Source organism: Triplophysa rosa, linkage group LG4 (assembly GCF_024868665.1).
Source record: "Triplophysa rosa linkage group LG4, Trosa_1v2, whole genome shotgun sequence".
In the NCBI taxonomy this organism is placed as follows: domain Eukaryota; kingdom Metazoa; phylum Chordata; class Actinopteri; order Cypriniformes; family Nemacheilidae; genus Triplophysa; species Triplophysa rosa.
In genome coordinates this window covers 28,577,623-28,592,059 of record NC_079893.1, presented here as the reverse complement: position 1 = coordinate 28,592,059, position 14,437 = coordinate 28,577,623, and the positions used below count along the sequence as shown (strand labels likewise).

The window sequence follows — 14,437 nt, the reverse complement described above, 5'->3', positions numbered from 1 at the left end:
AGAACCATATTATTTCCAGACAAAACTAATATTCCAGCAAACCATAAAGCAAAACATAAAATATAAATACACATAATAAGAAAGTAAATAATATAAAAAGAATATAATTACAACAGATTATACAATACAAACAAATTAAAGATTTGTAATGCCTTTTCAATGCCCTTTTAATTTTACTAAGGGCATCTGAGAAGTATTTTAAATCCTTTCTAAATACAATAAACAAAGGAGGAGATTTAAAATATCTGCATTTATGTATAAAGTGTTTTGCTAATAATATAATAAGATTAATCAAATCGTTCAAAACAGAGCACTCTTTGGTAATTCCATACAATACAACTTGTGAAGTGAGAGTGAAATCATCAGCAACTAGACCCCTCTCTACCATCCAGTCCTTCAAAGCTTTCCAGAAAGACTGAGACAAATAACAAGTAAAAAATATATGTTCTGTATCTTCAAATAAATGTTTGCATAAATGACAAGGCACATTTTCAAAATTAAATTTCAAATGTAAAAATGTATTGGAAGGATATATATATAATTTCATATTTTAAATTGTATTTCTTTTACCTTGAGGAGAATAGGAAATTTTAGATAAGATGTTCTGAAATATTTCACAGTTTTTTTTTTATCAAATGTATGATCAATTTTATTTCTTAATATTTGACACGGGTAATATGACTGGGTGATCATTTGCGTTATATATCTGTTATTGCAGAGTTTGTTATTTCAAAATCCCCAATATATACAGTAATAAAGGAAGAATTGGAGTAATTTTGGAATAGGAAAGGGAACATCTCAATAACATTTTATACCTGAGGGTATTGCATTAACAACAGTACAGAATTGTTTTGGATGACAGGCAAATCCGTGTTTTAAATTGAAGGAATTATAATCTAAGGCACCGCAGCATTACTGCTGAAGAGACAGAGTGCAACGCGTCATAATCTGAAAACCACGCCCATCGGGTTGTCTTTCTATTGCGGGGAGCTGCCTCCTCGTCATTTCTGATTTATTTAAAAAAATAGAACGATGTTTAAAAACTGCTGTGACAAGGTGAACAGTAATCAAGCTAAAAAAAAACAGAACTACATTTTAATCATTTTTAAATCATGCCAAAATGTAATCAAATGTAGATGGTTGGTTGGAATTATAAACGCCTTAAAGTATATTATTTGTAAAGTGTGTTCTTGATCCTGAAGGAACATTAATTATAATAAGACTTGTGAAAACGGGACGCAGAATATCTACAGCAGATTTTAGACAAACGCAGACATCTAGAATTAATGTACGAATCTCAACAATGGTGACAATCAACAAACTAATTCTGATAAACAGATCTACTGCAATGCATGCTGGGAATCATTAATACGTTTTGTAATAAGATGTTACCCAGCATGCATTGCAGCATGAAGTTTTTCTTTTGTTGATTGTCATCATTGTTGAGATTCATACCCTGATTCTTGATGTTTGCGTTTGTCCAAGTCCTGCTGTACATTAAATTTATATAAAAACTATTTTTAGATATAATGCAAATCAAACTCCAAGATGTAACAATTTACTTTCAAGACCAACAACACAGTACTCAAACCAGATGAGATCAACGATTCTAATCACAAGATGATGGTGATTTTAATGATCCATTGGATTAGATTCTCATTGCATTGCCATAACAACAGTACTTCACATGCACACATTTACAACACGCCTAAATATCTAACACTTATAATCAAGGTGGAGCCCAACTCAAGGAAACATTGATCACCATGATGGTGACTTTTTGTTAGCTGGGAACGTTCTTATAACAAACTTTTGTTAGCTGGAAGAGCTGAGATGATAGAGCTGGATAAAGAAGGACGCGGCGACTTGACACGTCTTCACTACAAAATTTCAAATGCTATTAGATTATTAATGATAATCTTAAATCTATAATTTACTTTATTAGTAAGTTTATTTATTTTTATTTAGCCTTGTTGTGCAAGCACTGTCGAGCTTGTGCAGAGGCAGCAGCTTTTGCCAGAGGGGAACTGGAATCCCCTGGTTGGGCCTGGGTTCTCCTGAGGGTTTTTTCTCGATTAGAGTTTTGGGTTCCTCGCCACCGTTTGCATACTGTTTTGCACTATTTGCCTGGCAGGGGGGGCTGCTTTAGAATTAGAATTTTAAAGTTCTACTTAATTAATATTGCATATAGGAATTTATAGTCTGTTTAATATTTGACCTGTGTTTCTTTCTCCTTTATCTTAAACGTGTGCTTTCACTGTGCGTGCGTGTCTGTATGTGTGCGTGCTTGGCTGTGTGTGTGTATGTGCGTGCGCATCCGTGTGTGTGTGTCTATGTCTATGTGTTAGCACGTGTGCATATTGTGTGTGTGGAGTGTTTTGTATGTGGGTATGTCTGTCTTCTGTGTTTTCACCTTTTTCTTGTTTTTACAGGTATAACTTTAATTGTTTTGCTTATAGTCAACATGTCTCATGTACAGCTGCTTTGTAACAATGAAAATTGTAAAAAGCGCTATATAAATAAAGTTGAGTTAAGCATTGAGTTTGAATTAAGTCATTATAAAACCCTAAAATATGATATAAAAGTGATTTTATAAACCGCTACATTTATGCCCTCATTTTGAAAAACACACCCAAAAATACACTAACTGTACAATTTAAAGATTATAATATCACAAATAGATCAATTGTTCACTATAGCATACATCTAAACCAAATGCTAAAAAAGTACTGAAGCAACATATGAGAAAAGTTTTATTTACCTTTAAGCAAACATGCTTATTGTAACATACAAGAGAAACTGTGGCACACGCTGTGTGCGGGTTGTCTTACAAAACTAATGCAAAAACTGTACAATATGTACATGACAAAAAAATATAGCTGGTTAATATGTAACAGAAAAGCAAACTACAGGCATTTATATGATGGGATCTAACATTTCACACCTATCAAAATGTTGCCATGGTGATCCTATATGAACAACCCCTTGAAAACGATTACAGCTTTATTAGTGCAACGAAAAATAATACTCTTTTATGTTAGAAAACTTTAAACATTAGACTGCTCGTGTGCAATAATTTGTAAATATCTGTTCTACACGCTGTTTTAATACTCCAAAGCTAAGTCAGCTGTGTTCCTAAACCAAGCAATAGCAAACAGTCCAAAGGTTAAAACCTAAAATGCCCAGAACAACGTTAAGCAAGTAAACTTATTTATCTATTATTCATTAACATAACATCAGCATATTAAATATAAAGAAAACACTATATTCGATGCACTGCACCATATCAAGAAAAATAAACATTTAATGACTTACAACACCCCTGAATTAATATAAAAGACAAAATAAATTGTATGGGTTTCAGTAGTGCATGTCTTAGTAATACAAGTTATAATCTCCCTCCATCCTTGTAGTGTATTACACAAACACTACAACCATCAGCAGCACTTGAAAGTTTTCAGGCAACGTCGCCTTTAGCGAACCATTTGAACTTTAACAGGAACATTCTGTTTCTATCTCTACTAAGAGAAAATCTTTTTCAGAAAATGGTAGCATATTAGAATGGAACCCCACTGCAGGAAGGTGCCCTGTATTGTGCCTGACAGAAAGACGTGGTCTTAACCCTAACTCTACTAAACCTTGTAAGGCCAATCGGTCTGCGGGTCACAAAGCTGTGCACTTTCCTCCACTGTACTGAGATTAACACAAACATTGACCCGTCTGTCTTTAAAGCCTATGGTGAGAACTTAACAGTAAATATTTTGTAACAGCGCCCTCTGTCTGTCAAGATGGGTAACGGAAGGATTCATGGTGGGTGTCAGTTTTTGAAGGCTCCACAGCGGCTGGCTCGGCAGATAAACTCCTTCAGCATGTTGCCATCGACTTGCCAGAAGGCAGCTGTCTGCGTGACCTCGGTCAAGTGGTTGACACAGAATTTAAAACAGAACTCCTCTAGATCCTTCGGATGACAGAGAGCAGGAACGTGAATGAGCAAGAAAGGAAAAGCGATATCAACAATAATCAATCAATATCATCCATAAACCTTATTACAATGAATGAATATGTGATCCGAGGCAAAGAATCGAAACATTTTTTAGAAGGATTGGTGAAGAGCCCGTAAAACAGGTCTTTGCTATAGGTTCTAGTAAGCCACGTCCCCAGGGTGGAGTCGCGTTACCTCAGCGTCATATCTGATGGCGGCAGACAGCAGGGAGAAAGCGTTCTCCACCGTGATGCCTCTCTTGATGATATGCTGACATAACTTTTTCAAACGGTTTTCACAATACGAGGTTGCCAGGTCCAGCAATCCTGTGAAAGACAGACAGATCCAATTATTTTTAAGGCAAATATCCAATGTCACATCCCTGTAACAGCATCGGTGTTTGGTGGACTAAAAGTGCTGAACCCACCGATGGCATCCTCCGGAGGAAGATCCACACTGTCTGTGTAAAGAAACTCCAGAAAAGAACGGTACACCGGGTAAGAGAACTGGTCGATTTCAATCACTTCTTTCACATCTTCATTCCAATGAGACTGGAACATTGATCTGAAGTGCTCACACCTGAGATGAGGGAATAAAGTGTTAAATAAACATAAAAACTTTAACTTAGCAAGAAGAAGAGAGCCTTGAGACGTCTAATCATGTAAGGGAAGTCTTAAAACCAGACCGAACTAAACTGTGTCGGACATCACCTGATTTTCAGGACAGCTTTATGGACGTGGATGTACTTCCCGTCGATGCTGAATTTGAGGTCAGCCGTCTCTGGATTGTCAAATTCTTTTTTAAGGGACTGGGCCACAGTAAGGAAGTCATCATGCTCTTATAGAAACAAACATGGTACAGTTATATAACACCGGTTAGAACACATTCTTTTCTGCAGAATTCATTTCTGTTCACATGCACATTTATAAATGATCTGTCAATTTGAACTTAATCATCTAACAATGACACAGATGACAACACAAACTCACCCATGGTGAGCAGCCGCCACATCACAGAGGGTGTGGCGAAGCAGGCGAACACGTCATCCGTGCTGGTGAAGTGCGTGAGGTGTGGCAGTACGATTGGCTGTCCGCGGCACTGGCCCCACATGTACACCTGACCGCTCTGGGTCTTCGCCGCAGAGGTGTGCGTTGAATGGCAGGCGGCTATCTCTACGATCCTGGTAAAGCAAGACCGAGGTGGAGCGGTAACATTAGAAAGCAAGAAATATGGTCAAGAATGGAGGACATGAGGAAGGATGTAAGCAAGCGGCACTAAATGGGAATAAGGGGTGGTAAATGTCCAAAGAATGGGGTGGGGTACAAGTCAACAAAACAACAACCAAGATCTTATAATTGGCTCAATTCAACTATAAACCCAAACTAAAAAAAGGCAAAATAACTGGACTGTTCCTACAGAGGAGCGATCAAACAACTGCTTGCTTAGAAACTCAAAACAGGATAACTTACAGGAAACTCCCACTATACCAACCGGAAATCTCTCTAGGATGCAACAATTCCAGATCAACAATGGCACTGACAAAATCTGGAATGTTGTGCATCTTTTGCTAAAATAAACCTTTCTAGCTATGCCAAGATCTGCAATATTTTATTGGGTAGAAACTGTTGGGAGCCTTCAAAATTTTTTGTGGAAAATAGGAAGAGTTGTGCAAAAAATCAAAGAGTTTGAGATTCACATTCATATGCCATAGAAAAATACTTTATTAGCTCATTCCCTCACCTTTCTTTCTCAGTCATGACTTGGACGGGGCTGAGCTGATTGCTCTTGTTGCCAGTGCCCAGTTGACCGTACGTGTTGGCCCCCCATGCGAACAACAGGCCTTCATCTGTCAGTGCTAAAGAATGAGCGTAACCTGAGGCAATCTAAAACAGAGACAACATTACACACCTAACGTGAAGGACACAACGTGAGACAGTCTGGATTTCTCAGATCCACGATGTTTGTGTCATTACTAATAAAGAGATAATTAATTCATCATTTATTCACCCTCATGTCATTCCAATCTGTATGACTTTCTTTAAAGGGGTCATATGGCGCGGATACGTGTTTTTCTGTGTCTTTGGTGTTTTGCCCATGCATGTATTAGACACGTAAAATTGCAAAAATTAAAGTGTTGGAACAAAAGATGCGTTCTATCTAAAAGCGAATGCTCACCCAGACCTGCCTGAAACGCCTCGTGTAACCACACCCCCACAAATCTACGTCAGTTCGTGGTATGATTTGACTAAGACCGCCCAAATGTATACGCAAGTAAGGTGGGCGTACCTGTCAGTACAATTGCTTTGGAACCTGATGTTACGAATATGTTAAAGAAGCGTTACATTTCCGTCACACACTTGCAGTATTCGACCAATCACAACGCACTGGTTAACTGACCAATCATAGCACACCTCACTTTTCAGAGCGATGAGCTTTGTAAAAAATCTGCACGTTTCAGAGAGGCGGGGCAAAGAGGAGATGCACGGTATGTGGAAAATACAGCGTTTTTGAATCTTAATTGCATTACATCTAAAACAAAATAACAAATAATATTTGTTTTAGCCGTGTCATATGACCCCTTTAAAAAACAAACAAAAAAGATATTTTGAAGAACGTTGGTAACCAAACATTGGTTGACTTCCAATGAATGGACACAAAACCACAGAGACATTTCTCAAAATATCTTCTTTTGCTCAAACGCTTTCCTGCTCTTACCTGCAGTACACAGTGGCCTTGCAGTGCAGCTAAGCGACATGGTGTCAGCTGGTTCCCATTGTTGCCCAACCCCAGCTGGCCGTTTCCATTGTAACCCCACCCGTAAACCTGTGACAGGCACACATTTCACCAACATGCAACCGAGCATCAGTGAGAAATACAGAACGATGCCAAAAAAACCCCACACACGTTAGACCATTATATCCATTAGAATCAACAATTACACAAGAATTGAGCAGCAGATTTGACATTTCTAATTCAGGAAGATATTGATGGTTGATTCCATCTCTTACCTCACCATTATCCGCCACAGCCATAGAGGAGGTCTGTCCGCAGGCTATACTGACCATCACTTTGTTCTGGAGACAGTTGGTCACCTTGCGGGGCGTTGGCTGGTTGGCGGTGGACCCTGAACCCACCTGACCGCAATTGTTGTAGCCCCATGCAAACACCTAGAATGACTCACAATTAGTAACTGGTAACATTTAAATAATCTTACAGAATACTCTAACAATTCTTTAGGGCTGTTTTACCCAAGCTATTTTGTATAATAAACATTAATGATGCTGAATTTGCATCATTAGCTAACACATGGAGTGACATGCAGTGTTAGGCCCGAGCTGATCTTGGCCGCAGTGAGAACAAAAGCCCTCACAGCTTAGCAAACAAGGTCACATGTCCCTCACCACAGCTAACACAGCAAGGCTAAGCGGGTAACTAAACTTGCTAAAGAGAACGAGGGGCTTTCAAACTTAAATCCACCTTTAAGCACTTTAATATCTAACCTACATATTTAACCCACTGCTGGAGTGATGTTTTAGTACATTAATAATGGAGAACTTGTTATATGCAAAGAAACAGGAAGGATTTGGGTTGGATTAAAGGATCGGCACGTGACAAAAAGCACATTAAAAATTCTATCTTGAAACTGAATCGCCATGAGCTGCCATCGGTTTAACTATAAGTAATTCTGAAGAAAATGCCTGTATTCGAAAACAGCTTGATGCATGTATTTGGCAGATTCCAGTAGATCACATTGTTCAGCATTGCGCTAGCAACGTGATGGGTTTGAATTCTAGGAATGGCTTGTTTGCCATCTGCTAAATGCAGAAATACAAAGGTTTATCTACATTGTAGAACCAAAATAGTTTTCATGTCTCACCTCACCCTCATGGGTCAGAACTAAAGAGTGATGAGATCCACAGGCAATCTCAGTCACCCTCTTGTTCTGCAGGTTAGTAGACACCAGGGCAGGGGAAACACCTTGATTGGTCGTTCCATTGCCCAGTTGACTGTATCCATTATGCCCCCATGCATACAGCTCGCCCTCTGGAAGGACAGGGAATAAAAATAAAAAAAAACAGTATAAAACATTACAATCTCCAAATAATCCTTAACTGGGTCAGACGTCTCAGTTCAGGGTTCTGCAGAACACAAAAGAAAATATTTTGAAGAACGTTGGCAACCAAAAAAAAATGGACCCCATTGACTTCTATTGTACCAATGAGACATTTCTCAAAATTTCTTCTTTTGTGTTTCAAAGAAGAAAGAGTCATATACAGGTTTTGAACAACAAGAGGGTGAACAAATTATGCTAACAGATTTTTTTTGAGGGGGGTTAATATCCCATTAAGCATGAGCTCACCTTCGGTCACTAGCAGAACGTGTGGTCCGCTGCCATAGCTCAGACTGACCACCTTTTTCCCGTTCAGACCGTCTAGCTTTTTAGGGACAATAGTGCTTTGACTGTCTCCAGTGCCAAGACAATTACTGCAGTTCATACCCAAAACATACACCTGTGCGGGAGGATGACGCTTAGTACATGTAAACTTCTACTGACAAAACACACATAAGATGTTATAGGTTGCTTACTTCATCATCATGGGTGATGAAAATGGCCTCATTTGCAGATGTTCCAAAGATGCATGCCTTACGTATGGAGGTGATCTCCTGCGTGTTTAACAGGGTGAAGAGAGGCCACTTACTAACATCCACCATGGCAACACTCCTCGTTATGAAGCGATGGGCGGGGTTAAAGCCAGGGACCCAAAATGTGTTTCCAGTGCGTTTGTCTGTGCCTATGAAACACAAAGATGTCAGAAATGTTCATCTATGGAAAGATATTAAACATGTTAAATAAGAGTCCATCTGGCAGTCTTCTGGTGACTTAGAATAATTGAATTCATATGGAATTGAAGTAATAGTTTATCCAAAAATGAACATTCTCTCATCATTTTGAAAAGAGCATTCATCATACAAGTAATTCATATAAATTATTTTAGCTTTAAAAATATGACAACCATTCAACGTCATTACAAAGACAAGGAAAGCAATGAAGGCAGATCATTTTTTTTTATAACTTTGTGTACAGCAGAGGAAAGAAAGTCACACGAGGGTGAGTAAAAGATGACAGAATGTTCATCTTAAGGCTAAGATACACTACAAGACTTTTGCTCAGATTTTGCACAGATTTTCAGTCTGGACTTGTTGCAGAAAGTCTGTGCCAGTCTGCAGATTGATCAGTTAGTGTGTTTCTATCTGAAACTTTCAAAAGGTCTGCAAGTGTATGATGTCTAGTTTAAAAAAATCTGTTCCGATTTTAAAAGTCTTGTAGTGTATTCCAGCCTTTAGGGTGAACTGCTCCTTAAAATTTTAAGTTTCAATTTTTATATTGTGCTGGTGTAGCCTGGGCTTCACATTAAGCATTTCAAAGTACAGTTCGTCATTAACATCTTGTGCGTATGACAAATAACTTCGATAAGATAAAAATAAGTTCAAACACATTTGATTGTATACCACTACATCACCCAATTTCACACAGCAAACAGCTTTAGCACAACAAGGCTCTTGTGTTTGAAAGAGTAAAGAACTGGTGAATGCTAAGCAGAAAACACACTAAGCAGGCAGCATTCGCCAACAGCTGTCAAAACCCACATTTCTGCCTTTCACTTTCATTGTACCTCATGTTTGCAGAATATCGCTTTCAGTTTAATAAGCTAATAGGGCTTCAGTCATAACTGCGCAGCAAAATAATTAGTAAAACCTAATAGTAAAGCAAAGCAAACGACTGAATGCAGTCAGGAAAGCTCGGTTAGCTTAACAGCTACAGCATCACTGCATTAGGACACAAGATGAAGTTACGCAACAAAATACCAGAACGGGTTTTCATCAAGACAACACCTACCTGATGACTACGGGAGTTTAATATGACGCATTTAGCATTTATATTTGTTATACAGTTTTCTCACGGAAGCGCTTTCACGTCTGTGTGAGGAAACGTATAGGCACTTGTTTCCTGATCCCTGCGGTTGCTACGGCTACTTGAACGACTTGCCATGTGTCCAATCACAGAGCGCTTGCGCGTCCCAGATTGGCCAGTAGAAGGAGGTGGAAAAGGACAGGGGCGGGGCTTAGGAATTCGAGCGACATTAACGCTGTTGCGTAAACTTGAAACCGAGTGATGCGAATTCAATAAATCAACTGTTAAATGATTACATTAAACATATAAGTACCTTTTTTTAACTTATTTTGACATTTTATTATCAGTAGGTAAATTGCCAAACCATTGAGGCGTCCACGTTTAGAAACGTTAGTAACACATAAAACAATGAATAAATAAAAAACCGCGACATCTAATGACGACGCCAATGTCATTGTCATACTAATTAAAGGTGGTTAACGTAGCCATTTAGAAGTCAATAAGTCGATACACCTGTCCAAGAATGCGGACAAACTCGTTCACGGTCATAGTTTCAGTTGCACCCTGCTAGGTAACCGTGGTACTCCTGCGTACGATTCCTCACGAAAACCGAAGACGATATACAAACCAACAGCGTTGACCTAACGTTTATCAAACCAGGATGGGTATCATTAAATCAAAACAGTTCCGTAAACTTCCTCAGGTTCTCCTAATAGGTTTGGATTCGGCCGGAAAATCCACTTTGCTCTTCCGACAGCAACGAGGTGTAGTGATGGAGACGTCGCCTACTGTGGGCTTTAATGTCGCAACAGTGGAACTGGACAAGAAAACGTCCCTCACCGTATGGGACGTGGGTGGACAAGAGACCATGAGGTCCAATTGGAAATACTACCTGGAGGAATGTAAGGTTCTCGTTTTCGTGGTGGACAGCAGTGACCGTGCCAGGATGGGGGACGCTCAGAAAGCCCTTAAGAAGGTCCTGAACGATGAGCACTTGAAAGGAGTTCCTCTGATGGTGCTGGCCAACAAAAAGGACCTGACAAACTCCATGACTATCAGAGAAGTGTCCACATTGTTGGATCTGGACAGTTACATGGATCGGGTGTGGGAGATCCAAGCTTGTAGCGCCCTGAATGGACTGGGACTCCAGCAAGCCTTTATTTCTATAGCTAAACTATTAAAAAAGTCATGAGCTGTCAGATGAAAGAAACATGACTTAAACATTTTTTTATTTGGACAGTTTTTTCTATGTGATTGTAAACTAAGGGCAAGAGGTTTGATCGTAGTCATATTAAAACTTGGGAGAACATATATAGGCAATATGTTTAACTGCAAACTTGTGATAAGTTTGAACTACTGGAATGGCAGTTTTGTATTTGCTTTACATATTGTATCTATTTATAGCCCTTGATGTTCTTGACTGTAAACATGTACCGTGACCATCTCTTTTATAAGTTAAAGGAATTAAATGTGTTGCTTTGTGTTCCCAATAGAGCAGACTTCAATGTAGCAATGCAAACTGATGACAAATGAAAACAAGGCACTTCTTTTTTGGACCTTTTATTCTTGTTTAAATATGATACAGTAGTTGAATTAAAATGATAAATCTTACATTAAAGAGCAGCAAAACATTGACGATGGTTTTATTTCGATCATACTCAACCGATAAAGAAACTGATTCTAGAGCAGTTTAAAAAGCTACTCTTACAGACAGCATTCACATGTTTAGTGTGATATGGCAGAAATGTACACTGTACAAAAAACTAAGAGGCTATGAATCAAAAGTTCAGTGTGTGCTTCCATTGTTTCCAATTTGTCTTCACCACCAGTTATGCAAACCCGCGCCTAACTGCCTTCTGCGAACGCAATAAATGCGTAATGCATTAACTGCAGTCTAATCCGTTTCCCTCTGAATAGCTTAATATTACTGCAACAATGATTTGGTGTATTTTATATTGGAGTCTATCTATTCTTGTTTGGATACTGATGGAGTCCTTTTTAAATCCGCTAAAGCCCTCCATGATTGCCAGAGAAGGAGTGCAGGCACCACCACCCAGATCCCGTTGAAGAACACCAGGTAGACCCACAAGTACAGCCAGTTGTTGGTGTTCAGGTTGGGGCTTCCGATTAGCCAGTCTGGACAGAAGGTCATCCATCCCCCATACAACTCGCACACACACAGAGTGATCTGAATGAAGTGCCTGGTTCAGAAACGAAGTGTAGTAAGTTTACACAAGTGCATAAGTCAGTGTTCAAGGTTGTGAAACTGTCCTAATGGTTTTAATGGGTGGTCAATAGATTTTATTGAAAAATAATACTTTTTTAGTTTTTTCAAATATTCTAAATCTGTTTTCATCTTTACCTGTAGTGTTTGTCTTTGATGATGGCGTAGATCAGAAGCAGGGCCAAAACGCCAACCAAAACCACCGTCAGAAGCTCTAGAGATACTATCGTTGGGTCCGAGTATAACCAGCGTTCATCCGCCTTTCCATATTCTTTCCCTGTTTAGTATTTCAACCCCAACATTACATACTGTACATATAAGACATTTTAGGCTCACCGTGTCTAGGATTAGTCGCTCAACAACTTCACCATAACTTCCATCATAAAACTGCTAATGGTATGGCCCGAGATATGACACCTGACTATAACAATAACAAACCTGGTGCAATGTGCCCTCATGCTCTAAGAATGAATAAGCATACGCACAAATAAGGTTTTAGAGTTACTGAGTAAAACTACTATGACTAATAACGTATTAACGTATTTTTGAAAATGTGAAGCTTGTAAATTAGGGATTAAAAGCAGTGACTGATGGTACAGTTTTAAACATTTTTTCAAGATATTTAAAATGAATGAAAAATAATAAAACATTGTAAAAGGACGATAACAATATAAAAATTTTAAAAATACACTTCATTTCGATCATTTTTAAAAATATATAAAAATATTGACATACCGTTGCGGGACGCCATACCAACAAACGCCACATGGTGTCGTCCTGATACAGTGTAATAGTGGCCCATTCATACCAAAAATAATAAATATAAAGCCAACTATAACGTTAACTATATTAGTAATTACGCCAACATACGATAAAGTTATGTTTATTCAAAGCGCGCGCGCTGAAGTTTTACATTTTTAATGCGCGAGTGCTTCAAAAGGATTTTGATTGGCAGTCAACGTTCTATCATCTTCTAGCAGGGGTAAAGTCGCCCTAAAAGTGATTATTACAATGATATATCGTTCCTATGCATCGTTAGAGTTGTATACTGAAAATACAAATCAAATTTCTTACTCACACAGCTCTGCAAATAGGTTGTCGGAAGTTGCCACATTTCCAACCAGTGACATGTACACGAAGGGTCCCTCCTACACGGTATAAAGCGAGCATGCTGTTGTTAGCGAGATAGAATAACACGAACATGTCACCAGAATATCTTTTTAAGGATATTTGCACTTACCAGAGTAAAATGAACTATTGCGTCGTAAAACAGCCACACGAGGACCCATCTATCAGCAGTCGAACGTTTGTTCCCCCACTTTTGCGCAAAAACGTATCCGACGGCAAACTGCCCCACACACGCGAGGAGAGAATAAACAGTGACTTTACTGAAAAGTGCAGGTTCACCGGATTCTGCCATTATATACTTTTATAATTTGCAATGCGATGTTTGTAACTGTGGTGAATGAGTGACAGCTGCAGGCTCCGCCCATAGTTCTAACGGCAGAACTTTGCACCCGTAGGCTCGCGCTGCACTCTCTCCACTTTCGCCAGTCCACGTCTTAGAACTGTGTGAACATTTTGGCGCCAAGCCGCCAACCCTTGCGAAATTCTGTTTAAAAGAATTTAGAGAACTTAAAACCACAAATTTACGATATTCACACTATTCCATAGTTTAGCCATGATATTTGTAGTAAAACTTTGGTAATAAATATGAATATAAATTAAACAAAAAATATGTTGCCATTTTATAACCAAACACAGACCGGAAGTTAACTTCGGGCCAGATGCACGCGTCCGATGAAACAGTCTATAAAAAGCGTTTTAAATCTTGAAGTTTCATTTTTGTAATGGTTTAGCCTTTTATGAATGTCAATTCAAAAACATTGAATTAACAAATGTTGACAAAATGTTTATATGCTCCAATACTTGTAAGTCGCTTTGGATCAAAGCATCTGCCAAATGAATAAATGTAATTTATAGCCACAACACGTGGTTAGTGGTTACCTACTAAAATGTACAAAAGTATGCCAAGTATTCCAAATCTGATCAACCTGCATAAGCTAAGGTTAAAAGCTTGACGCTAGAAAAAACCCTTGTACTTTCATCTTGAGGCAAGAATAAATATAAATGAACATCACATATGTAAACACTGACATTACATCCCCATGGACACTCGTGTGGATGGATGCCCCGATGTGACTAGCATTACATTTATTTTAGCTCCATCTTTACACATTTCAAGGCACCACAAAAAAACGTTTGAGACAGAGAAGGACCTCAGAATAGAAAGAGACAAGATAGATGGCCAGACGAA

General features: G+C 38.7%; 3 protein-coding genes across 3 annotated transcripts; 1 reads left to right on the top strand and 2 right to left on the bottom strand.

The window, feature by feature from the left end:
- Window positions 1-2,740: 2,740 nt before the first annotated feature.
- rcbtb1 (regulator of chromosome condensation (RCC1) and BTB (POZ) domain containing protein 1) lies at window positions 2,741-10,008 on the bottom strand. Its single transcript, XM_057332612.1, has 12 exons — window positions 9,882-10,008; window positions 8,570-8,775; window positions 8,343-8,493; window positions 7,860-8,026; window positions 6,991-7,149; window positions 6,698-6,805; window positions 5,723-5,865; window positions 4,972-5,162; window positions 4,693-4,819; window positions 4,410-4,561; window positions 4,178-4,308; window positions 2,741-3,958 (listed from the first exon to the last, which is right to left on the bottom strand). Exons 2-12 carry the CDS (start codon window positions 8,693-8,695, stop codon window positions 3,818-3,820), a joined length of 1,596 nt encoding a protein of 531 aa, XP_057188595.1. The 5' UTR covers window positions 8,696-8,775; window positions 9,882-10,008; the 3' UTR covers window positions 2,741-3,817.
- A 324-nt stretch (window positions 10,009-10,332) lies between these two features.
- On the top strand, window positions 10,333-11,529 carry arl11 (ADP-ribosylation factor-like 11). Its single transcript, XM_057332619.1, has one exon. It carries the CDS (start codon window positions 10,558-10,560, stop codon window positions 11,086-11,088), a length of 531 nt encoding a protein of 176 aa, XP_057188602.1. The 5' UTR covers window positions 10,333-10,557; the 3' UTR covers window positions 11,089-11,529.
- Window positions 11,530-11,658: 129 nt separating this feature from the next.
- ebpl (EBP like) lies at window positions 11,659-14,279 on the bottom strand. The gene is made up of 4 exons (XM_057332616.1): window positions 13,361-14,279; window positions 13,199-13,268; window positions 12,259-12,397; window positions 11,659-12,097 (listed from the first exon to the last, which is right to left on the bottom strand). The coding sequence occupies exons 1-4, from the start codon at window positions 13,538-13,540 to the stop codon at window positions 11,863-11,865; spliced, it is 624 nt and encodes a 207-aa protein (XP_057188599.1). The 5' UTR covers window positions 13,541-14,279; the 3' UTR covers window positions 11,659-11,862.
- Window positions 14,280-14,437: the final 158 nt, after the last annotated feature.